At 38.1% G+C, this 25,109-nt stretch overlaps 2 protein-coding genes across 2 annotated transcripts in view; one reads left to right on the top strand and one right to left on the bottom strand.

The window, feature by feature from the left end:
- The window catches only part of PI4KA (phosphatidylinositol 4-kinase, catalytic, alpha), a 56,493-nt gene that overhangs the window by 18,670 nt on the left and 12,714 nt on the right, over positions 1-25,109 (top strand). Inside the window, exons 19-38 of the mRNA XM_009997668.1 lie at positions 12,200-12,308; positions 12,841-12,977; positions 13,867-14,000; positions 14,765-14,847; positions 15,124-15,194; positions 15,312-15,436; positions 15,879-15,960; positions 16,633-16,716; positions 16,994-17,083; positions 17,899-18,018; positions 19,572-19,664; positions 20,020-20,176; positions 20,445-20,572; positions 21,794-21,952; positions 22,232-22,383; positions 22,865-22,972; positions 23,684-23,811; positions 23,892-24,011; positions 24,661-24,740; positions 24,878-25,071. Coding sequence (XP_009995970.1) covers positions 12,200-12,308; positions 12,841-12,977; positions 13,867-14,000; positions 14,765-14,847; positions 15,124-15,194; positions 15,312-15,436; positions 15,879-15,960; positions 16,633-16,716; positions 16,994-17,083; positions 17,899-18,018; positions 19,572-19,664; positions 20,020-20,176; positions 20,445-20,572; positions 21,794-21,952; positions 22,232-22,383; positions 22,865-22,972; positions 23,684-23,811; positions 23,892-24,011; positions 24,661-24,740; positions 24,878-25,071 — 2,354 coding nt within the window. The remainder of the gene's footprint in view (positions 1-12,199; positions 12,309-12,840; positions 12,978-13,866; positions 14,001-14,764; positions 14,848-15,123; positions 15,195-15,311; positions 15,437-15,878; positions 15,961-16,632; positions 16,717-16,993; positions 17,084-17,898; positions 18,019-19,571; positions 19,665-20,019; positions 20,177-20,444; positions 20,573-21,793; positions 21,953-22,231; positions 22,384-22,864; positions 22,973-23,683; positions 23,812-23,891; positions 24,012-24,660; positions 24,741-24,877; positions 25,072-25,109) is intronic.
- Positions 1,684-10,739, bottom strand: SERPIND1 (serpin peptidase inhibitor, clade D (heparin cofactor), member 1). The gene is made up of 5 exons (XM_009997667.1): positions 10,693-10,739; positions 7,966-8,837; positions 4,051-4,324; positions 2,988-3,132; positions 1,684-2,173 (listed from the first exon to the last, which is right to left on the bottom strand). Exons 2-5 carry the CDS (start codon positions 8,819-8,821, stop codon positions 1,982-1,984), a joined length of 1,467 nt encoding a protein of 488 aa, XP_009995969.1. The 5' UTR covers positions 8,822-8,837; positions 10,693-10,739; the 3' UTR covers positions 1,684-1,981.

Genomic DNA, 25,109 nt, shown 5'->3' with positions numbered 1-25,109 from the left:
TTCCTGAAGTTGAATTCCTCTGTGGAACTTTTCCTGCACAGCTAGTGTGACAAAAGGGGAAAACATATCACATACTTGTAGTAGCCTGTTTGTAACTTGCTTATACTGCACATCCATTAACATGCAGAAAAAACCCATTCATTTCACACTCAGCCCTCACAGACCCCTTTACGGAAGCTTTTCAAAGAGAAGAGCCTATAATTGGCACCAGTTAAAGATCAAAGAACTGTTCCTTTCCTTCTCCTGTTTCTTCCAACAGTTTCCAACATAAGCTCTTCCTGTGTTCACCAGTGATCACAAAGGCCAGATCTTTTAGCAGAAGAAATCTCTTTATAAATGTCTTGGATGGATGTTATTTAATAGCTGCTCAGTTTTTGCATAAACTAGCAAGTCCTGTGTTGAGAGAGATGTTCTAGTGGGTAGTATTTTTCAGCTGTCATTTGTGCCAGTGCTGGTTTTGGTGAAAGCAGGACCATTCCTTGCATATTAAGAACAGATTAGTACTTGTTAGAGGCTTGATATAAAAGTTGAGGAAGCACTTTTCTGTTTCAAATTTTTATTGATGATATATTTGTTCTGAATAGCTGGTGATAACTGTATTTTTCTTTACCAATGTGACCTTTAAATGGAGTCAGATAATGCCAGAATCTGAAGCAAGAGTTAATGGTTACATTATGGTTGTTGAAGCAAATATTTGACTTTCTTGCACAATGTATGAAGATCATGAGTTTTGAGCAGTAGCTGATGTGCTTTTTTGCTTGACCTCTTTCCCCTGAATAACTCCTGTTACTCAGGCCTCAAACCTCCCTTATTTCAGATGCTCCAGCTCATTTAATCATTGGTAAAGTAATTGAGTCTAGGGTGTGAGTATTTAATCTTTTGATATGCTTTTCTTTCTGAATATAGATAAAACAACAAAATGTACATGAGTGTTAATTATTTCTGTTGTGAACCTTCAGTACTGAAAATTGTCCCCCACATGGTGGTGTTACAAGTAAGCACGATGTGAGACAGGACTAGAGAGAAACATCTGAGCTTCCTGTTGGGTATTAGCCCTTCATCTCCTGTCATTATCTAATACCAGTATTTCACTGACTGTCAAGTTAAAAAGCTTTGTGTGGAGGGCAAATAATTATAGTGGATGCAAAATGACAAATGGCAGTGAAAACTTGAAAGGTATTGAGAGTATATTTGAATTCTTAACAAATGTGATTGCTATAAATCACCTCTTTCTTGTAGAGAGGATTAGGTGATATGAAGCTGGTAAAAAGAGCATTTTGCTATCTGCTTTCACTATAAAACATATTCTAAGCACCTTTATATAACTTACCTGGTTGGCCTAATTCTGATACTGCTTGTACTGACAAAATTCAGAGAACTGTGTTGAAACGATAAAAGTTATGCTGGGGAAAAGTAGCGAACCCCTTAGTATTTCGTTCCTCCATGACATTTTTATCTCCTTTTATTTGGTACACTGGTCCATAAGATTAATTGTGTGTATCAGTCTACTACTGAATGCTGAAAGAAACAATGCAGACATCTACTCTTTTTCAAGTGAGCTTATGTAAAGTACCCAGGAGAGGCTTAGGTTTCTAAGACTGGTCAGGTATTCAGGATCTCCTTATTCCTATTAATTAAAAACAAGCATCCTAGCACAAATTTAGAGCTAAACTTCAAGAATAGAGATAATCTAAATATTTATTGATTATATTTTATACACTGAAGTAGAACACAAAGTGTAAGTTACTTTGTGCTTATTTTTTTTTAATACACTTGTATGGATACATGGCACTAAGCATTTTAAATAGCAGTCAAATTATCTACTGCTACGAGTCCCTTCCTGTAAAACTACCTGTAGGTAATATATTTCCTTTTGATACCAGTGGCTAATATGACAATAACATTTCCTTTATGGTACTGGTCTATCAACGTGCAATTATACAGCCCATGTATAACAGCATGTTGCAGGTCTGCTCTGCAGTTAAGACTTGGCTGGGTTGACAACTCTACCCATGAAGAGCAGGCAGCTGGTGCGATGTTCATAGATGAGGAACAGAAAGGGGCGGTCGACAACGAAGCGAATCTGAGCAGAAAGAGGCATGAACCCCACGTTGGTTATTGCTGCAGCTTCTGTGCCTTCCTCATTCACAGTTATTGTGCCTTGATGATTGAACTGTTTAAACAAACAATCAAAAAAGGAAAACAGACAAAGAAATTGAGGATCTCACAAGTATACTCAAACGACGCACTTGCAGCCTTCCCACCCTTCATGTCTCCTACACGTGGCTCCTTTGTGACACTTGCTAACTCCTGTGCAGCAGCAATCCTTTAGTTTTGGTTTGTGAATAAGCCTGTTCGTGACTGACCACAACTCTTCTAGTGTCCTTGACAACTGATTAGACATGTTCTTCATTATATGAATAGACAAGGATATGCAGAGATACTCACATAGTAGAATCATAGAATGGTTAAGGTTGGAAGGGACCTTGAAGATCATCAGGTTCCAACCTCCCTGCTATGAGTGGGGACATCTCACACTAGACCAGGCTGCACAAGCCTCATCCAACATGGCCTTAAACACCTCCAGGGATGGGGCTTCCACAGTCTCCCTAGGCAACCTATTCCAGCACCTTACTGCCCTCATGGTGAAGAATGCCTTCCTGATGTCTAACCTAAATCTCCCCTCTTTCAGTTTAAAACCATTACCCCTCATCCTATCGCTGCCCTCTCTGGTGAAAAGCCCCTCCCCAGCTTTCCTGTAGCCCCTTCAGGTACTGCAAAGTGCTCTAAGGTCTCCTCAGAGCCTTCTCTTCTCCGGGCTGAACAGCCCCAACTCCCTCAGCCTGTCTTCATAGCACCCCTACTACATCTTCCAGGAAAGATGAGAAAAGTATCATTTTAACTTAATGTGAATGATTGTTACTGTGTTGCCATGTTTCCAGGTGATACAGTTTAATCAGAAAGGAAATGAAAAGAGGAGTAAATACCCTGTCAATTGTGACTTTCTCATCTGATATACCAGAGTAGTCGCCTTTTTCATTGAACAGTTCTAGTATTCCCATGGATCTCAGATAATCAATCAAGTTATAACTCTTCTCCAGCTTAAACTTAGGCAGAACAACTTCTCTTGTTCTAGTAAAAATAAAACATAAATCATTAGGGAGATACATATTTGCACGATTCATTTGCTTTACATATCTGGTTGTGGTCCGGTGTTTTTGTTGTCTTCAGCAAGCAGATACAGAAATGTGCAAGATAGTTTACTTTTAGATTCCAAACTTGGGCATTACCACTTTTAAACTATATTTTAAAAAATAAATTCTCCTCCCAAAACTTTTTGTTTGTCAGTTTAATAATTGTATGTGTAAGTTATATGGCTGTGAGCAGTTCAGTATGTGGTTGGGTATGTTAAACTGTCAGATTTTCTGAAGAGTTAAATTGGAGATTTGTCATTTGTTGTGTTCAATAGAAATAAGTTGGCTTCCTGAATAGCACATCAAATCAGCTCTTTTTATCTTTCTTTAAGTCTGAAGACAGGTACCACCTAGTCTGTCATCTTGCACAACTGAGGCTGTATGATTTTTTTCTGCCCCATAATTGTCATGTCCATTGTTGTTTGCTGAACATGTGCCTTTACACAACAGATATGTTGTGAAATGCATAGGGCTGAGATGAATGTAGGCTGCTTTCCATGTCATCCAGATCATTCTGCATAAATAACATATTATCATACTTGTTTTTCCTTCCTTGTTGCAAAGTTCATTAAGAACTTTTTATTTAAATCTGCAACATTAAATACTTAAAGAATTTTGGAACTCCATGAGAATTTTCCTCCTCAATCACTGTTGATTTCTTGACAGCATTTAAATTTTGAGCCATCACTGGTCCTGATTTTAATCCAGTAAATCCATCTTTTTGCAGTTTTTGTTTAGGTGTGATGCTTTGAATCAAAATATCGCACTGTTCTCTTCTGTGCTCCTTACTTATCCTTGTCAATCTCATCGAGAAAATACATTAAGACCTTAACAAGGTGTATTTTTCAGCAGATACCTGTTTGTCATGCTCTTCTGCCATTTTTCCACCACTTGAGGGGTTATCTGCTTTTCTAGGGCTTTCATGCCAGAGAGTTTGTGTGGCAGAACAATCAGCATACTGATGTTCCCCACGAAGGGGAGCTGGATCACACCACAGTCCAGCTCGGAGTCTGCAGCAGCGAGGAAGTTCCCTTTAGTTTGCATCATAGGAACCTTGACAGTTTGCTTGTCATTCAGTCGGAAGCTTCTCTTTGTTGTCATTTCCACTGGAAATTTATTCTCCCAAGTTCCTGTTTAATACAGTGCAGAAAACAGATTAAAAACCCCAAGATCCTTGTTTAATAAAATATTACCAAAACAGTAGTTTACATTCATGTGAATTGGGAATTACTGTAGGAGATTGTTGATTTCAGTTAAGCCTAAGAAGACAAGTTTTAAAGTGACTTGAAAAGTCCTTGCTTTCTTTCTAACTTAACAGTTGTCAGATTTGAATGTTCTGAATTAAAAGACCAGGTAAACACAAGCTAGAGATCTGAAAGGACTCAGTATATATAGTATTTTACCTTACAAGGAACTAGAAATTATGAAGTTCTAACAGATGCAAAATGGTCAACAGGGTTTGCACCCAGTGAAACAAATGGCACAACTATTATTTCTGAGAGAACTGATACCTGAAACCAGACTGTTTCAAGCCTCAGGAATGTCAAGCTAAGTAATGGCTGTTTTCATTTTGCATAAAAGGTACTGCTGAAGGCATTACCTTGCCTTAGTCTATTCAAGCCAGTTAACTCTCTGTGGTAAGACATCCTGACGACTTTGGGTGTTGACTGCTTAGTTCTGTGATGCAGTTTGATGTGATTGCAGCACAGCTATGAGCCTCTCATCTGGCAGGTTTGTGCCCAAAGAAACAGTTCAGTGTATTTTGCGGCTCAGGAAGATTTGGTGTCAGGGTTTGAATCTTCCTATGTGAAGATTCTTTAAGAGCTCTAAATGTGTATCAGCTGTGTAAAAGAAGGTGCTTTTTCAAAGCCATATTCCAGCTGATCTCTTTTCAGGACTGAGGCTCTGGAGAAAACATTTGTTTTCTCAATAGGCAGGCAAAGCTACCATTTTATAGTGGAAATAGGTTTACTGGTGTTTTCTGTTAAAATCTGGATTTTTAGGTCACTTCTTAGTGAGCAGGTAGGTGGGGAGTGTGGCTGTAACTGTGGAGAGACTACAAATTTAACTTTAATTGGTAACGTTTTTTTAAAAGGTTGGAACTGATTTTTGAGATGCTTCATCTGATTTGGCCAAATTGGCTGTGAAGTAACAAACAAAGGCTGAAGTCCAACTTTCATTCTAATAGCTTCTTGATATGTTGGGCTGATGGTGAGCAGTTTGAGAAGTGATCAGACTGGCTAATATTCTGAAGGGAATGGGATGTAAAATGGTCTATACTATTTTCTAATGTTCTCACTTCTGAAGAAAAAACAACATCTGGGTGTTCTTCACGAAGCAGAATTTGCCAGTATAAGACTCAGGCAAAAGACAAAAAGCTGCCATGGATCAGGGGAGCTTCAGCAGCATTGTTGTCACCTGAGGGATGGGAGACATTTATCAGCTCTCCCTAGTAAAAGAAAGGAACTGCAGAACTTTTTTCTTTAATTCAGTTTTGTGGATGTGTTTGTCTTGGGGTGAAATACAGTTCTCCAGCAGGAGGCTTGTGGTCTTCTGGTGTCAGCTGAAACCAATTAGCACTTTTCTGACTTTTGTGAATTCCTGTTTTGAATCTTTCCACCAAGATGTCTTTTGGATCCATCTGTGATGGTAGGTTATGTCTGTTACTGATGAACTTCTCTCTTGCATGTATGACTAGAATCTCACAAGCGATTTTGGATCTGTCAGTTATCAAAACCTGCCGTGATCTACCATGGCTAAAATAACCACTTGATCACTACTTGATAGGAAACTCATAAATGATTGTTCAGATTTCTGCAGAATGGAGGTTGCATCTCAGAGGTAGACTGGGCACCTATACAAGATAATAATTGCTTCTTACCAATGTGAGCACCAGGGGGTTTGGCAAGTGTCCCATTAGTATCACTTGTACTGAGCATCTCTGTGGACCTCAAAGTGCTCAGAGGTTTCTTAGCTCTGAGGACTTAATAGAGCTTGTCTGCAATGATACAGTTAGTGTAAGTATTGTAAAGGGAAGGATGGGAACAAAACATTAGAATGTGTAGAAGGACTAGTGGAGAAACAAAATCCAGAGCAGAACTTGCTTTTAAAAAATTCAGTTCCTCTCAAAATAGAATTGCCAGGAGACTTTCACTATAAGATGAAGAATAGGAGACAGCAATATGGAATTGTTCTTTTTGGTTTTGAGGGTTAGAAATTACAGCCCTCAGCAGAACACCAAGGCCCTTTGGTCTAACATGGCTTCGTGGGAGAAGGAAAAGTCAGAAGTCTTTTTGATCTTGATGACTGGAGATCCAGTACTAATGCTAGTTAATTTTTGGTGATGTTTTTGTTATTTTGAGATTTGAGTATTTAATAACTTCAGAGCAAAACAGAAGGGTGTTTTAAATTTGACCAACTTGTGAAAAAAATTAATGTATGTTTCTGTTTGAGTAGTCCTTCTCTTAGGATGATCTAATGGACAGTAAAGCCATACATTTAATATGATATGGTCATCAGAGATCTATTTAGGGATACAAATAAGTCCCTTTTGGACAATACTTCAGAATAGGGGGTCATTTGGATCTTATGCTAATGACTGTTTCAGGTGTTTTAAAGGGACAAGTGGCATTGTTGAAGGAAGTAATGTCTTGCAAGTGAGTGGGGACAAGGTGCATTTCATAAACATAGTAACAGTGTTCCTATAACAAAATACTGAGAAGGCAGATGTTAAAAGAGCCTTTGAATGTTTGTTGTGTGGAAGAAGGGACATAATTGGAAAAAAAGCAACTCCTTCGTAAGTTACGGAAAGGACTATTTTGTACTTCCAAATGTTATCCTTTTGTGCTAATCTGTGTTTGCTTACCTGTGTTTTAATTCAATTTCATCTGATTCTTAGTCAACAACAGATCTCTCCTTTCCCTAGATTCTGTTTTATTGCCACCTCCCACCTTTTATTCATTTAATACCATTTTGAAACTTTGTTGAAATATTACCAGAGTTTCAACCTGAGGCAGATAAGTAGTGTTGAAAATCTCGCCACAAACTTTTAGTTGAAATGTAAAGAAATTGGAAATAAGGATTTATAATAGGAATATACTGTGCAGTCTTTACTTCAGGCCTTTTTAACTGTTCAACCTATAGTAAAGTATGTAGCAGCACATATCAGTAGACATTTCATGCTCAGTTAACTGAAATATTCCAACTAGTGAACACGTTTGATCTCGGTTTTAGAAGAATACTGTTTTGGTTCTTTTCTTTAGACCCCTGTATAGGTTTCTTGGTAAGTATCAAGTTCTGATCATATAAAAAATACATACTTGGAGCTGAAATTCTGCATAGTCATTCCTATGAATCCTGAAATATTAAGTGTTTTAACTGAAATCAACCTGTACCATTTCTGTGAAGCCAATAACTTGAAGCAGGGCTGACTGTGACTAATCACTTGCACATGAAGCAACATCTAGGACTCTCACAAAGCTTATGTTTTCTGAGTCTGTTCTGTGTTATATGTTAGTTTTTAGTCTCAGTTTTAGACTATAGATTTTTGGATGTAATTAGCATTTGCTGTATGTAACACTGTTAACATCAGGATTTTACTGGAACATAAGTGTACTACTGAAACATGCAAAAAAAAAAAGTGATAATACAGATTCTTCTTAATGAGGGAGTCAATAGGCTCTTTGGAGCCTATTAAATGTAAGTTCAGTTTGGGGTTTCTAATAGAGTCCTGAGAAAACCCATTGCTAAGATTGAAGTAATGGATTCTTACCTTTAAAGTACAGACAGTTAAGAATCATCATCAGCGTTGTGGGGTTTACATTGACTAGAGCTTCCTTTATCAATCCTTTGGTCACCTTCAAGATGCGTTCATTTGTTTTAGTTATGAAGTTAGGATCTGAAAAATCAGCTGGTTGGGCATCAGCAAAGTAATATGTTTTCATATTGTTTCTGAAGTCATTCAGGATAGGAAAGTCCTTGTGAATATAAAGATCATTGACAGACCTCAGGGTATAACCAAAATTACGCCTGAAGAGCCGATGGGTGAGTTTGCGGAAGAGATTATGAACAGTCATGACCTCATATTTGGTGCTGGCATTAATGAAGTCTTGAAAGCCAAGAGTAGATAACACTTCCTGATGAGTCTGGCCCTTCAGACCTAGAGAAATCATAGCCATTGCTGTGGAAATGCCAACAGGAGCCATGAGAATATTATCAGAAGAGTTGGCCTTGTCTGCCACACTGCGGTAGAGGTTGAAGCCAAAGTTTGCATTGAGGATATTGAGACGCTGGATTCTGGTTTTGCCTTGAAATAGTTCAAGGATATTTCCTTGCTGAATTTCAGAAACCATGTATGGAGCAGCATCAATAATGTCACTGTAGTCATCATCACCCAGTATCTTGTCCAGATCTAAATAGTCCTCTTCCTCCTCCTCTTCAGGAATCAAGTCATTTGTGATAGTGTTTTCTCTGTGGAACTCAGGTGGTAAGTTTGGCATGTCATAGGTCCCATTTTCATGTGGCTGTGTGTCTTTAAGGCTTTCAAAATGCTCAGGGAGGTTCTTGACTCCACAAAATGTGGACGTTATGATGAGAGAAAAGGTAAACAAATTAAATAGGAGCTTCATTCTGGCAGGTCAAAACCTGAAAGGCAATGTAACAGAGTTGAGAGAGTGTTGGCGAATCTTTTTTTCCTAGCTTTAGGTCCACACAGAATTCTGTCACAACAGAAGGTCTATAGTTTTCTTACTAGACAGCATTATTTTTAGTGGAATAGAGCTTAATTAGATGGTTACATCTGTTTTACTGGAAATGAGTTTTGCTTGCATAATGCCTCCAGCCTGCCAAAGAACTGACTGACCACTCCCCATAGAAGTTGTTGTTATTGACGTATTTCAGCAGTAACAAACTCATTATTTAAAATATATGGAACTCTTTATAAACCTGTAACACTTAAAATGTGTGTTAAGTCTTTTACTGCTGTACGCTCTAAGTATGATGTGAAGATAAATTTGAAGATTGGATCTTGGTAGAAGAAGGGACTAAGCATCTGCTACAGGAGCATACCAAGAGGCTGACATACACTGAAGGAATTGTAAAACAGACACCCTGTAGCTACAATAAAGATGGAAGTTATATGGGAGTAATTTTCTTGTTCTTCAAAAGGCTGAAATTTGATGGAATATAGGAGATCTAGGGATGTAGCAACAAACCTGGAGAAATACTGTATTTGCATTAAATACCATTAAGCATAAGGACATGTCCTGGCCTGCTTGTGGTCTTACGCAGGTGTGTTGCTCCAGATCTGTGCACACTTTTTGCAGCTGTGGATTCTCATCTGCTGCTTCTGTGAAGGGTTGGCCTGATTCTGCTTTGTGAGTTATGACTCATTACAGTTCTAGCACTGCACAACACATGCTCTTTGTTTGCTTTGTGATGAGAAGTCTCTACATTCCTATTCAAGACTCATCCTCATCTACTGAGTATTGGACCATGGCATTTTAAACATTATTTTAAAAATCAAGAACTGTCTCAAATATTCACTGTTTGAAGAGACTCCATCAGCCTTACCCAGCTGTGAAACACTGTATCAAGAAGTGGGTCTGAGAGATATTTCACCGAAATACTGGGTTGCAATAATTAAGTGATCTTAAAAAGTTAAGAAAAAGTGTAATTCCTTCCTGTGACAGTCAGAGAAAAGTAAGTGATCAAAAACTGTGTCACATGAAGCTGTGAAATGGGTGCCTGGGTGCCAGGGTCTTGGTTTTTGCTCTGACTTACTCAGAAGGTTACTTGATGACTTTATAAGGTCAATTTCTATTTATAGTACTATTTGAGTAAAATGACAGACTTACAATATCAGCTAGGACAGAACACTGAATGCAAATAAAATAAAAATCTTACTAATATGTTGATATAAATGTTTTCTAAATTAGCAAATAATCCAAAGAGCTGTAATGTAGAAGTAAAATATATAGGTATACATACCTGCACATCTGTGAATAAAACCAGTGCTTGAAGGAAAATATTTTCAAATATGTTGTAGAAGGACTGAAGTGACTGAACTAACACTTCGGTTTTCAAAACTCTCCCCCCAGACTAATTAGCCTGAAATGCTAAAACAATTTAAGATGATTATCCCATATAAAAAATTAATTGCTTTGCAACAATGAAGGATCCATAGAAAATGCTTTTTGAAAGGCTGAAGACTTGATTCAGTTTTGGTTTATTGTTTCTTTATAAATTAATCACTCTTTTCCCCGCCCCCAGAAGTCAGGCCCTTACAGCTGAGATTCTGTCCAGTAATCATTGAGAAATGTTTTCTACTTCTGGCATGGAAGAATTTGCTGTCTCTAGTTTCCAACTTTGCATTCTTGTCTTCACCCTGTTCAGTTACTGCTTAGCTGCATTTACACAGGCAAAACATTCCCCAGCTCTGCAATATATGTGTCTTTGGTCAGATCTACCCAAAATAACAGAAGATGGAAATGAAGCTTACCTTTAAGCCACTGTACAGAAGGGATGTGTTGAATAGCTTAAGTGAGGGGAATGGCAGGGTTTAAATATGAACTTTGACGCTAGTTTTTTGTGTATCTCCCAAAGTAAACATTCCCTAAACCAAACACTGCTAAACTTACTTCGTCAGCCAAAATCCCTCCCTTGCCTAGTGATCTCTGCTGAATTGTATGTTGTTTGTTAAACTACTTTTATGGCTTTGCAGGTAATTGTTCACTTTTGAGGATGATCTTTGAGCAAAAACTGGTGGGTGTGTAAAGTTTTAAAGTCAGGCATGCACATAAACTTGACTGTTAATAACTAGTAAAAACCATGTTGCTGCAATTTGTGCTGAAATGGTGGGGTGAATCTTACTGCAGATGGGATGGAGCCCTCTGTGCTTGTGCTGGCCAGGCTTCCTCAGGCAGAATTATATTGGTGCAAAACATTTATGTTGCACAAGCAGCTTTTTGCCATGGTGCCATTCACCAGCTTAAACTCAGATTTATTTTGCTGCAATTCAAGGATCTTTTTAATGTGTTTGTTTGTGGGGTTTTTTTGTTTGTTTTTTTTAAATGAACAATCTGCCTTATGATTTACAAATATATAGAAAATTGGCTTCATATGAGGGTTTTTATTGCTGCCTTTCATACCTCAGGGGAGCTATTGTACAGTTGAAGAGAACTTCAAGCTAAAGTAGAATCTAACATTTTCTTAAAAGGTTTACAGAAATAATATGCAGTCATGTTGAATAAAGCTCAAAGTTTAATGGGCCATTTATTAAACTTTTTTAACTGCTTGAGCTTCTAGCACTTTTAAGGATAACACACTATGAGCTTTGTTATAAATGTATCTAACATTGCATATCATGTTGGCTGCGAGTATAAACTGTGCTACTCCAGTGGTAGCAGTTGTTTGTACAAAAAGTATCAGAGAATCTTAATAAATGTGTTGAAAATAATGCTCTTTTACTTGCTTATTTAGATAGTAAATTCTCCAGAATTGATGTCATTGTGTGCGTGGGTGCAGACAATGAAAGATCCCCAATTGGTGCCTCAATGTATTTCCACAAAGCCAATAAACAATAGCAACCAGAAGTGTGTTTGGCTGCTATTTATTTGGTTTTGAGTTCCTTTTCACTGCAGCAAAGCTGCATGGCATTGTCTTCAGCACAGTTTAAAGGACTGTGTGGTCTCTTCCTCTCTGTGGTTGATAGTACACTGATGTTATGCATTCTCTTCAGAGGTTACCATATCAGCATGGTATTATTATTCCTGGGTAAAACAAAGGAAATTGTTACTTCAAGTATTTCAAGTGTTAGCATTTAAGATATTCTGACAAGATCTAATTTTCCTCAGTCTGACAACAGAAATGTACTAGTTTTAATAGATGACAAAGATTATGACCTTCTAAACCATAGTAAAGAAGGTACCTGAAGTGATCCCTTAGCATGGAATTTGGTTATTCTAACTCCCATAATCTTCTGATGTTTGTTTTTATTTCTTTGGTAGCTCACTAGACGTTTGCCACCCATCAAGGAGGCCAAGCCCAGGTTGCAAAAGCTGTTCCGTGACTTCTGGTTGTATTCAGTGCTGATGGGATTTGCTGTGGAAGGATCAGGTAGTGTAAAATCAAAGACAACAACATTGCTGCTCACGTATCAACTCTTGATCAATTTAATGTAGCTGGATGTAAAGCACTCACAGTAGGCTGAGAAAAGATACAGGCATAAAGACATTAGAAAGCAAACAGCTTACATGACAGATCTCCAGTAGGATTTCTTTACATTTTTGCTCTGTTTTGCCCCGAGATTCAAGCATGATACAATTTGTTCTTGTGCTCAGGGGCGAAGCTGTGTGTGTGTTCTAAGTTTTGATAGCTAAATTCCTGAAATGGCAAACCTGACACATGGGGTACAGTGGTAATCAAGTAGAAACTTCTTATCCAGTGAGAAACTTCACTTGGAATTACCAAAACGGTTTTCTTTTGTTTACAACATGGATCACTTGTGTTGAGCGTTTGTGCTTAAGTGCATGAAAAACTGGCCCTAGGAAGCAGTACAGAGCTTGATAATGCTAGTTGACTTTGTGAATCTTAATACTTTTTTTTGCCAACCCCCCCCCTCACCTTCTTCATTACACTTGTGCTTCAGGTCTCTGGCCAGAAGAGTGGTATGAAGGTGTGTGTGAAATTGCTACCAAGTCTCCATTACTCACATTTCCCAGCAAAGAGCCACTTCGGTCTGTTCTTCAGTACAATTCTGCCATGAAGAATGATACTGTGACTTCTGTAAGAATAATTTTCTTCTATTATTTCCTTCCATAATACCTGTCAGAGTTAAATGATAGAGTAACCATGATATATTGAAATAGCACAATACCCATTCAACCTGCCTTCTATTAGCAAAAACTAGCTTTTTTACACTACTCTTGTGACAGCAGTGTTCACAGATGGCTTGGGTTTAGTTTTATTGAGTGTTAATACAAGTGTTTAGGGTGGCAGCTACACTATTTTGATTAGGTGTAGAAACTAAGTCGTTGTGGAGATAGGAGCCTTTTAATAGTTATTAATCCATTTGATATCACAAAAAAAAACACAACCAAAACCAAACGTAAGAAAGAAGCAACGCATTCAGTCTTTGAAAGAAAAGTTAGGTGAACTTTTTCACTTTTTATCCTCTGACTTGGTACTGGTATACTTCTCTCTCAATAGTGTTTGCAGGATAGAGGAATATAGTGTGAAGTGAAGAGTTGGAGCTTATGAAATGTCTTTGGCTTCCAAATAATAAAGCAATCTGCATTGTGCCTGGATATTTAGTTCTGTGACATCAAAGAGTGGCACAATGGACCCTTGAAGATTCAGAGGCTGAACAAGGTTGATGATCAAAGTTACGTTCACTTAGTGCAGGGGCTGTATTTCTTCATTGGCATAACTGCATGGAAACTAGCAATACTTTCATCAGGGAGGCTTGACTCCAGTATTTAATTCTGTTTAATTCTGTATTTGAATGACTTGCTGAATCAGAGCAAGTCGGTCTTAGCAGACAGAGCATCCTGGCATGTTGTTTGCGAAGGCTGAAACATAAAAAGAGTAATAGCAGAAAGCAATTCAGAAAGTTTTCAGAACACAAACTAACAGGGTACTCCCACTTCAGATAACCTCATGTATTCATCTCTAGGCTGAATTAAATGAACTGCGAAGCACCATCATCAATCTCCTGGACCCACCTCCAGAGGTGTCAGCGCTGATCAATAAGTTGGACTTTGCCATGTCTACCTACCTCCTTTCTGTTTACCGCCTGGAGTACATGAGGTACAGAGATCCCTTTCTGCACTGATGAATTTTCAAAAACAAACACCAAAAATAGAGAACAGTGTACGTTCAAGTCAGAATTGCCAGACATTAAGACAAATGAGAATCAGTATTTTCAGTCACATTAACTCTATTGAAAGTTCTGAGACTGGGAATTAATCTGTGCAAAAAAATGCACAGGTTGTGCTAATCAAACATACTGAATTCAGATGCTATTTATTTTTCTTCTTTAATGTGTATTCCTTACTGTTATTCAAAGAAATATGTAGCTGTAAGCTGAAGTGGAGGTCTAGCAATGAGGAAAGTAGAAAAAAAAATTTCCATAACATTTTTACTTGGACAATAACTGACAAGGTTGACCATTTCCAGAAATATTGTGTATTTCAGAAGCAATTTTTTAATAAGTGGTATTTCCATCCTTGCAGACTCAACATATGCAAACCCTATAGATACTGTACTGTGTATGTATGTTTGTGGTGATTGCATAAGTGCCTCATCATTGGGTCTCCCATCTCTGAGGGGTGAAGTTACTCTGAGACCAACCAGTGTTTTATCAGCCCTGTTGGTTGAAAGCAGAAACAAAGAGCAATTTCACACTTACGAGAGACTGAAAATTTTCATGAAGTGAACAATGACTGTGTGTGCATGGTGTGTACTGTTGCATTGAAGTACCTGGGTTTGTGTTGTAGGTGTTTAAAAGAAAAAAAAAAAAGGCAAAACAGAACAAAACCCCAAACCAACCAACAAAACTCTTCTCCTTCTAGGGTTTTGCGTTCAACCGACCAAGATCGCTTCCAAGTTATGTTTTGCTATTTTGAGGATAAAGCAATTCAGAAAGATAAATCTGGTAAGATTGCCTGTCTAGGTTATCTTTCAACTTTAGACACTAGGAATTTATCTCCAAACATGCTAAGCTAAAACAAATCAAGCAATTGTATAACAAAATTAATCACATTCACTAGAATGCTGTTGCTTTGTTCTTGCCAAGAAGGCTGGTTTTGTTTTGAAACAGCTCCATTCAGTGTTGTCTGAGCAAACATAAATGCTTTTTACCTGTTAAACATGGTTTATAAAGCAAATGTAATTCTGATAATCAAACCTGTCACTTCTCTCAATTCCTCAGGCATGATGCAGTGTGTGATAGCTGTGGCTGATAAGGTGTTTGAAGCTTTCCTGACAATGATGGCTGATAAAGTAAGTTACATGGAAATAAAAATTTTTAAATTGTGAAATTGTTCTTGTTTCAGTTTGAGAAAGTGTGCTTGTCTTTTTTCTTAAGAGCTTCATACTTTTCTTTGGCATGCTTTTTAGCCTAAAACTAAGGAGAATGAAGAAGAGCTGGAGAGACATGCTCAGTTCTTGCTGGTGAATTTTAACCACATTCACAAGAGGATCAGGAGAGTTGCAGACAAATACTTATCTGGTCTGGTAGACAAGTGAGTGTAGATTTCATTTGCCTGTTCTCTTCTCACATTGACTGCTTAGTGGTTACTTACATAATTGTCAGTCCACAGCGGAGTGGTTTTCTTGGCTGGTGTTCTGCTGAAACATCTTGAAAACTTAAGTAGTGTTTTTAACCTGGGCTCTGAAAACCCAGTGCAAAATGTGTTTCTACTTATTTCTGTGGATGGAGCAAAGTGCCCATTAAATAAATGCAATCTCAGCCTCTATGAAATAGCTCTACCTTGCTACCTATTACAGGGCTTTTGACTCTGAGCCAGGCTGTTGAGAGCCTGCAAGCTTTGTGACTTCTGTTGAGTATGAACTCACCTGGTGTTAAATATAGCTAGCTCTTTGAGCAGCTCCATTGCTTGATAAAATAATTTCATTCCTCAGCTCTCTGTGGTTATTATATTTCTAAATCCTGTCTTGTTCTAGATTTCCTCACTTGCTATGGAGTGGAACTGTGTTGAAAACTATGCTAGATATTCTGCAGACACTGTCACTCTCTCTTAGTGCAGTAAGTTCTCTTTTTAGTAATGCTATTAGGGAAATGTATATTTCAATTTTCCTTTCATAGAATTTTGGGGTTTTGCATGTATTTGATACTTACTTGAGTTCCTAATTTGTTTTTGCTTTCATCACTAAGATTGATAAAATCTTAATTTGATGTTCTGTGAAGTAAGAGGGCATTTACACCTCTCTTTCATAGGTAGTAAAACTAGTTCTAGAAAGTTGTTGTCAAATGTGGTTCAGAAAGTCAACCTGAGCATCAAGTATAAATCACCGAGTTGTAGCTGTTCAACTTCCTCATTTGAAATAAAGGTTTTGTGGTGGGTTTTTTGTTTGTGGGTTTTTTATGAATTATGGCTGTCAGTTTATATGCTTGCCGGTCTGTGCATGTGTATCCATATTCCCTGGGTTTATTACATACCTAGTATTTTTGAAGTTGGAAATGCTTTTATTTTTATGCTAAATGTTGAGGAGATGGCATTGGATCTTTAACGTTATTTATACTGAGAACCAATCTGGAACACAAACTGTCTTAGAGCCATCCAGAGTGACTTTGAGAGCAAATACTAGCAAAAAAGTTTGGTATCTCAGATTTCTTGTTTGGGGAGAGTGCTACCTGTAGTGCTAAAGTGAAGTGATGATTAGTTTTGTCTTACTGAGAGTTGATTGTTTTGTTTAGGACATTCACAAGGACCAACCATATTATGACATTCCTGATGCTCCATATAGAATAACTGTTCCTGACACTCATGAAGCCAGAGAGGCAAGTGGTGCTCCTTGATTTATGAAACACAGTATTTGTTTTTCAAATACAAGATGACACTTGGTGCTTATGTTTTTCTGAATCTTACTGTTTTACTTGATTTGGAAGTGTGACAGTTCCTGGCTTACTAAGTGTACATTTAATTGTCAGAGAAAATTTTAACTTTATTGTGGTGCTGAAACCTGTATCACTTCCTCTCTCGTTACACCATTAAAACCATTGTCCCTTGTTAAATGTCCTGGCTCTTACTGATCGTATTGTTTTTTAATAATTCTAGAGTATAGTCAAGGATTTTGCTGCACGCTGTGGGATGATTCTGCAAGAAGCAATGAAATGGGCACCTTCGGTTACCAAATCCCATCTACAGGTAATGAGCCTCCTCCTGTGAAAGAGTTTAATCTTTGCAGGTCTTCAAAATGAGAGCTACATTTAAAAAAAATAAATACCAAGATACACTGCCAATACATTGTACACTGCAGACTTTAATTTGAGCCTGTGTGTAGTAACACTCACATTTGGCAGAGTTCAATAGAAAGCTGTCACAAGACCATAAGCAAAGACTACAAAAGACTTTTGATGTTGTGCTAATAAAATAAATTAAATACCTTTTATGTAAAGAAAAAGTCTCACTGTAGTTAAATGCAAGTGTCTGTTAATCCTTTGAGTACATAAATAAACTATGTAGCCCAGGTTAGACTAGTATTCTGTAGGTTCCTAAAAATTCCTAAAAAGATTCCTAAATTAGGGCTGCTAACAGAATTTCTGAGGAGGCTTAAGGTCTTGGACACTGCAAATCTACTTGAAGTTTATATTTCCTTCCCTAAAAAAAGGATTCTGTCCTTATGTAAAAGGGTAACTAATTATATTGCCTTCTTCCATGGAGTCCATAGCTTTTCTTTTTGTTAGTTTTGGGGGGTTTTTGGTGAAACGTCATTCTTTAAAAAGAAGACCTAAACCTTCAAGCATCTATCTAGATCACTTTATCCTTTTACAAAATAAAATGAGTTTTACTCTTCAGGTGTTTTAGCAGTGCCTAAAAAGGATGAGTAGAGACAGTCTATTTGTTGTCCAGTGTGTCTATAATTAAGTTTTCTAATAGCTTGCAATGATGCTTGCTTCTGAGCTGCCTTATTTTGAAAAACACAGTAGTTTTCCAACAAACATGTTTGTTTTTGTTGTCAGGAATACCTGAACAAACATCAGAACTGGGTGTCAGGCTTGTCCCAGCACACAGGACTGGCCATGGCTACAGAAAGCGTGTTGCACTTTGCAGGCTACAACAGGCAGAACACCACTCTGGGGGTGAGTATTGGACAAAACTCTTGTTTGCTTGTTTGTGCAGCTGTGAAGCTCTCTTGTTAATTTTATAACAGTATAGAGACATAATACAGATTTTCCATATCACCTTTGTCATAGCACTTGGACATTACTCAGAAAGATACTTTATTCCTTTCCATCACAAATCAAGGTATCTTCCAATCATGTTGTTCTGTAAAATTCTGAAAAGTAAGATTGTAACAAGCTGGGAAATAAAACTGTATCTAATGATGTTGAAGAGCTTTCTGTCAATGATTTGTAACAATTTGAAAATAGTAGCTTTGTGTAAGGCTGAAATGTGCTGCTTTCTAGAATAATAACATAGGTGTGGGTTGAGTGACACCCATTTGCTTTGAGTTTTACATAGGTTCACTCAAAACATGCTTTTGCATTGAACATTTTGAGCAGTTTTATGCAGGTTTTACAGTTAATTTTTTCTCGTTTGTGGTTGTAATTTCTGATCTGCAGAAACATACAGTGGAATCTTTTATATCACCAGCCACCTTATTTTGAGCAGCAGCCCTGAAACACGTGCAGCTTTAGCATTATTTCCTTTTGGTTCTCAGTCACAGTTGTCCTTATATCACTAAATATAAATAGGATCAAGAACTCCCAGGACTCAGGAGTGCAGTCATATAGTTCCCTAAAGACACAAGGTGGAAGAACTTGATAGAATAAAGACTATGCTGGAAGAAACAGAAACTCTCCAACTGGAAGGGAAATAAGATAAACAGCTTTCTTGTTTTTTTAATAAGTTAACAGTATTTCCTTTGATTTGGGCCCTCCTGCATATCAACCAAGTGACAAAAGCTCTTTCAGGAGGCTCTCAGATTGCTAGCAGTTTGTTTTTCTTCTTGTTTTATTCCCATGGACTGGACATGTAATAAAAATAGTCTTCAAAAGTTTAGCCATTGCTGAGCCAAGCTGGCTGATTCAGAAGCAAAGCATTGCAGGAGTGTTGAATTTTTGTGAGTTTGTTGGCCTTATATTTTAGTATTAAATCCCCAATTAAAAAAAATCCATTTTACAGTACAAAGAATATTTTTTTTTTGTTTATTTTTGAGGAGAAACCTCTGAGTCTCAAATTTCTGAGTAGTTTTGCAAAGAGAAACATGGATTATTAATGTACATTTTTAAAGACAGGGACAAAATACTCTGTATTATTGTCAGTTCTGCATGCTGTCACATGGAGAGGGCAGAACCAAGATCACATCTAATCTTGCCTTCTGCCTTACCTGTTCATGGAAAGGGAGCAGCAAGCAGCAGTCCCAGAAATTCTACCTTTTAATGCTTTTTTTGATCTTTCAAAAAGTGTATACAAATACATATATATTTCAAACTATATACATGGAATTAATGCACATGTTCCTTATTTAATTTTCATCAGTCCAGGTACTATTATACCCAATAGTCACGATCCTATTATGTTTATTAGCATAACAAAAACTAAATGTAAAACATATGTGAATAGAAATAGAAAAAAAGACAAGTGGTTGGATATGAACAGTAACAAATATTTATATGTGGTCTGGTCATAGGCAACCCAGCTAACTGAAAGACCAACCTGTGTGAAGAAGGACTACTCCAACTTCATGGCATCTCTTAACTTGCGCAACCGCTACGCAGGAGAGGTGAGTTCAGTGCTTCTTGTGAACGTGGACTGTCCACAAGCTCTGGCATGGCTTTCCAGGGGACAGTGTCCCTTCCAACCTAAAGTATTGTATCATTCTATATTGTTTTAAGCACAGACTGTAAAGTTAAATGCCTCCAATATAAAGGGTATAATTTTCCAAGGTTATTAAATAGATCATTTTATTTTTGGTCTCACAAAACAAAGTTCTTAGATTGCAGATAAAGCTGAAGATTTAGGAAAGCAGCAATACAAGATGTTTCTGCTTGTGGAGTCCCTTAATCAGCACATGATCAATACCAAACTAGATTCCTAAAAATAGGGATTTCTGTTGAAAAACCCATTGTATTTTACAGGTTTCTGGAATGATTCAGTTCTCAAATGCTACAGGACGAACATCTGACCTGAATAAACTGATGGTCAAAGAGCTGAATGCTGCTCTTGAATCAGGCCACACTGAATTCTACACTCAGGCCATGTTTAAGTTGACTGCACTGCTAATAAGCAGCAAAGGTAATGGAAAACAAATTGAGTTCTGCTTTCTAGCTGTGAAAGTCAAGAGTGATAAATTACAGAATCTATCCATACACAAACTCAATATGCATCAACTTGAAGCAAAATTGAGTTTTTTCAATTAGGCTTATATTGGGAAAAAGCCTTCTTAAACTAGAAGCCATTTATTAAGAATTGATTATTACATACTATGCACACCAATTTAATGCTGATGTGAAAGGCATTTATTTATTCTGTTGGAGAAATCTGAGCAAATGTTTGTTTTCAGACTGTGATCCCCAGCTCCTTCATCATTTGTGTTGGGGACCCCTGCGAATGTTCAATGAACATGGCATGGAAACAGCAATTGCTTGCTGGGAGTGGCTGCTTGCTGCCAAGAATGGAATCGAAGTGCCAGTAGGAAACTTTTTAATAACTCTCTCTCTGTCCCTGCAAAGGGGGGAGGGTGGGGAGAAGATTTTGAGAGATTCACAACTATTGTGAATCTGTATCGAGTAAGGATGTTAAATGAATAGTGAATCACTTCAGCCTGTCAGGAGATCTCTGTTCGCATATTGTTGGAAGTCTGAGCACCCTCACAAAGTGGTCTGTAGGAAATGGATCTTTTTCAGAAGCAAGAGTGATATAGTAAAGGAAATCTGTTATGATCAGCTGTACAATTTACTCTGCTACTGAGATGTTTGAGTTGCTCATGAATCAGGATGTAAACTACCACAATTCACAGAATGGTGTTTTAAAACAAATAGAAATCAATGTCCTTGCTATCATTCACAGCCTCTGGTATCTGGCATTGCACCCTTGCATAAAAAACAGGCTTGCAAGTGTCTCAATCCTGTAACAGGCTAGACCAGCTGTGTTTCATGAGGTGGAGATGAATCTAATAGAAATAAAGCACCTCAGCATTGTGTAGTGACAACCCACACAGCTGAAAAAGCTGCCTCTGGTAATTGTTCCAGTTAGGGAGCCTTAAGTGTTTCACTTACTGGAGATAATCATCAATCTAAATGTACTTAGGTCAGTTTAAATGCACATATCAGGGTATAACTTCATAAGCATCAGTTTCATTTTTTTTCTTTGGCTTCCTGGAAATTTCTTTGTATCTTGTTGAGGAGATAAGCACCATTAGTTGCTGGGCCTCATTTCTACCAGAGGATACTACTGCCTGGAGCAGGTTCAGCAAAAGTGAATTACGTTTATGTTGTGCCATCTTTGTTAGGCACTTCATCAGCTCTGTGTGCTCAAGGGACAAACTGTGTCCTGTGGTGCATGAGAACCTGGCATATACTTGTCTGTGTTGTCCTGGTGTTGGAAGCAGTAACCTTTGGTAGAGCAGAAGGATGGATGACTCCATCTTAACAGCTCAGCCTCCTCAACCAAGTACAGCCCTTGTCTCCTGTTGCTTTTAGTCTTTCTTGTTACTAGCTGAACTTCTGGAGGAGGCCTTCTTCCCTTGGTAATTTAGGATGTGAAAGAAACATTTTATTTCAGTGGGCTGCATTGCCCTGTCTCGGCCTCTCCATTAATATGCCAGTGAATTTTAATTAATGTATTAGATTCTTATGTGCTTTCCATTTAAGAAGACGCTTTTGAAACAGGAAACACTTTTCCTCTTTGCAGTTCATGCGGGAGATGGCAGGAGCCTGGCAAATGACAGTTGAGCAGAAAGTTGGCCTGTTTTCTGCTGAGCAGAAAGAAGCAGATCCATTAGCAGCCTCAGAAGAGAGCCAGCCCAGGCCTTGTCCGCCAGAGGTGACTCCACATTACATCTGGATAGAGGTGTGTGTTTCTTCTGAACATCCCACGTGTGGGGGTGGTGCAGTGATGCTGTGGTTAAGCTTCTCTGCACTATTCAATACTTCATTGAGAAGGGGAGAGGTGTCATGATGGTTGGTTGTCCCTCTGCCTCAAAGCCAGGAGACACGCTCTTTTTAGATGAGCATAGTAACTGAGGGGGAGAAAGGGGTTTGAAACAGGAGAGACTGGGGTGGGTTGTTTTTTTTTTTTAAGATGAGAGAAGGTCAAAGGCAGCACAGCATGTTTCTCTCTCTTTCTCAGTTTTTGGTGCAGAGGTTTGAAATAGCCAAGTACTGCAGTTCTGACCAAATAGAGATCTTCTCCAGCCTGCTCCAGCGGTCTCTGTCGCTGAACATCGGAGGGGCGAAGGGCAGCCTGAACAGGCACGTGGCAGCAATTGGGCCCCGCTTTAAGTGAGTACTTTTGGTTTTTCCCTTGCTGGAAGAAATATAGAGAGGTGGGAGAAGAAAACTAAACACTAAATATATATAACATGTCCGTGGCTTCAAGTGGTGAAAATTCCTTGAAAAGCCTGGGATGATGTAGAGTCTAAGCTCTGCTTTCCAAGTAGAAGTCACTAACTTTAGCTTAAAGGTAATTTTTGGTGCTTCTGAAAAGTTTGTGGGATAAATTCATACAGTGAATTGTCCACATTGTGGACCCAGTCGGTGTATCAGTTGGGGATGATTTTTCTACATTAATTGTTTTAACTTTTTGTGACTTGAAAGCTTCAAATTTCTATGGTTCTGTAGTCACAGGTTTAGGAATAGACTTATGATAATGAGAACAGTTTGCCAAGACCTTGGAAAGAAACACTTTTTAATTATTTGAATGGAGTTACAGCTGTAACTGGGAAAGCCAAAATGTTCATTCTCCAACTCTTTTGCTTGTTAGGTTACTGACTCTGGGGTTGTCTTTGCTGCATGCTGATGTGGTTCCAAATGCAACTATTCGAAACGTTTTGAGAGAAAAAATTTATTCAACTGCTTTTGATTATTTCAGGTACTTTTTTTATTTGGAACTACTCACTGAAAGTGTGTGTGTGATTTCCTGAACCTTCCATAATACTTCAAAGCAGCAGCTGTCTTTCTCTTCTAGTCATTTAACTTCTTCCATTCCTTTTTCACCCATTTTAACAGAAACTTTAATTTTCTTTGTGTTTTTATATAGTTCATAAACCATCTCAAAGAAGCTTAGATCTAAGTTCCAGTTTTTATGTGTGGTTTATAAAGTAGTACCTTCAGGAATGTTTCTGTTCTTTTCTTTCTCTCTCTCCTTATTTTATAATTTATTCAGTGCTCAAAACTGTACCTAGATTTATAAGATTTAAATAATTGCTGTTACATAGTGTGTGGCTGAGATATAGTTTCACTGTTTTAAAAATACACCCATGCTGCATGTGATGATTTCAATGTTTGACATGGACACAAAGAATAATTGATAGGAATGTCTGCATGTGAGGCCAGTCAGTCATAATATTAAATTTCAGATGAATCCAAGATGCTGACAGGCTGCTGCTTAATTCTCTCTTATAACAGGAATTTGTATTGTTCAGTCAGATAGAATAAAGCAGTGAGGATAAAATGTAATTATGTAGTCTCATCCTTGTAGATTCTGGTCGGAATAAGAAATATGACTTGATTAGATCTGTGTGGGTTTTGTGTTTTGTTTTTTTTCTAATACATGCAACTTCTCATTATTTGTTTCTTTAAGTTGTCCCTCAAAGTTCCCAACGCAAGGGGAGAAGCGACTTCGTGAAGATATCAGCATATTGATCAAGTTTTGGACAGCAATGTTCTCAGATAAGAAGTATCTGACAGCCAGCCAACTCGTGCCACCTGGTGAGTTCCCTTATGTGCTGTTTCAAAAGCCTGTTGTTTCTTTCATTGGATTCTACATCAGATCTGTGCTCTATTGTTAGATAATCAAGACACCAGGAGCAACCTGGATATCAATGTTGGGTCACGGCAACAGGCTACACAAGGGTGGATAAACACTTACCCTTTGTCCAGTGGCATGTCAACCATATCTAAAAAATCAGGTAACTTTTTCATTGTAACCAGCTCATTGCAGCCAACTTTACAGTGTATTTTATATGCAGATATTGCTTAAAGGCAATAGTTACCTTTAATATCGGTCTCTTGTTCTTCTGGAAGGGTGTTTAATTACCAGTGCCAAACTTCAGAGAAGAGACAGAAAAAGTCTGACTGGTAGCAAGCATCAAAGTTTTAAAATTACTTGGGGTTTTTTTTAATGGAGTGTTCAGTTCTGTAGTGCAGAAGTAAGACTGGTTCTCAAGATGTATTGAAATCCTCTAAGGAACTTGCTTTGTTTGTGCAAACATGCCCCTTATCTTTTTTGGGGGCAGCAGAGTGACATCAGATTGTGGGCTGTGTGTTTATACTGGTGTAAACTAGGTGCCCTTTCTTTTTAACAGGCTGTTGTGTTTCTAAAGTGAATGCAAAACTGGCTCTGTTGATATCCCTGTAGCCTGTTGTACTCCATATGTTCAGGGAGCAACTGTATGATGAGTCACTGCAGCGCTGACTTTCTGAAGTCACTCTGATCTAAATTGAGGAGTGTCCTATGGTTATTCAGTTCTGACGTGTTCATGTTGCCGGGTGCGGACAGTTTGAAAGTACCATTTAACCTACTGAGCAAAACTGAAAACTTTTTATCCTTTTCCCAAGGAATGTCTAAGAAGACTAACAGAGGTACTCAGCTGCACAAGTACTACATGAAACGAAGAACATTACTGCTGTCATTGCTGGTGAGTCATTAGAAGAATGGGGAAACTGCATGAATATCTAAGACCCTGTTGTTGTTCAGGATATATAAACTAGAGTATGAAACTGGGAGTGTGTTTTCTTCCAGAAAAAACAGTCTTGTTTTTTCTGTTTCCCTCAGGCTACTGAGATTGAACGCTTAATCACATGGTACAATCCCCTGTCTTCCCCTGAGCTAGAGTTGGATCAAACTGGAGAGAGCAGTGTAGCAAACTGGAGGTCTAAGTATATCAGTCTTAGTGAGAAGCAGTGGAAGGATAATGTAAATCTGGCTTGGAGCATTTCTCCCCATCTTGCTGTACAGCTGCCTACCAGGTGAGATATTTCAAATGAAAGACCTAGTGTAATTCCTG

This window comes from Chaetura pelagica, unplaced genomic scaffold (genome assembly GCF_000747805.2).
Source record: "Chaetura pelagica isolate M959 unplaced genomic scaffold, ChaPel_1.0 scaffold45, whole genome shotgun sequence".
NCBI lineage: Eukaryota > Metazoa > Chordata > Aves > Apodiformes > Apodidae > Chaetura > Chaetura pelagica.
This window is presented reverse-complemented; position numbering and strand designations above follow the sequence as displayed.

Bases quoted from the DNA above. Each gene is read 5' to 3' on its own strand.
- SERPIND1 (XM_009997667.1), bottom strand. From the start codon at position 8,821: ATGAAGCTCCTATTTAATTTGTTTACCTTTTCTCTCATCATAACGTCC. The intron at 3,133-4,050 runs GTATCTGCTGAA...TATTTTTACTAG, and splicing joins CAGAAGAGCATGACAAACAG to AACAAGAGAAGTTGTTCTGC. The intron at 2,174-2,987 runs GTATTTACTCCT...TTGTTTAAACAG, and splicing joins AGAAAGTCACAATTGACAGG to TTCAATCATCAAGGCACAAT.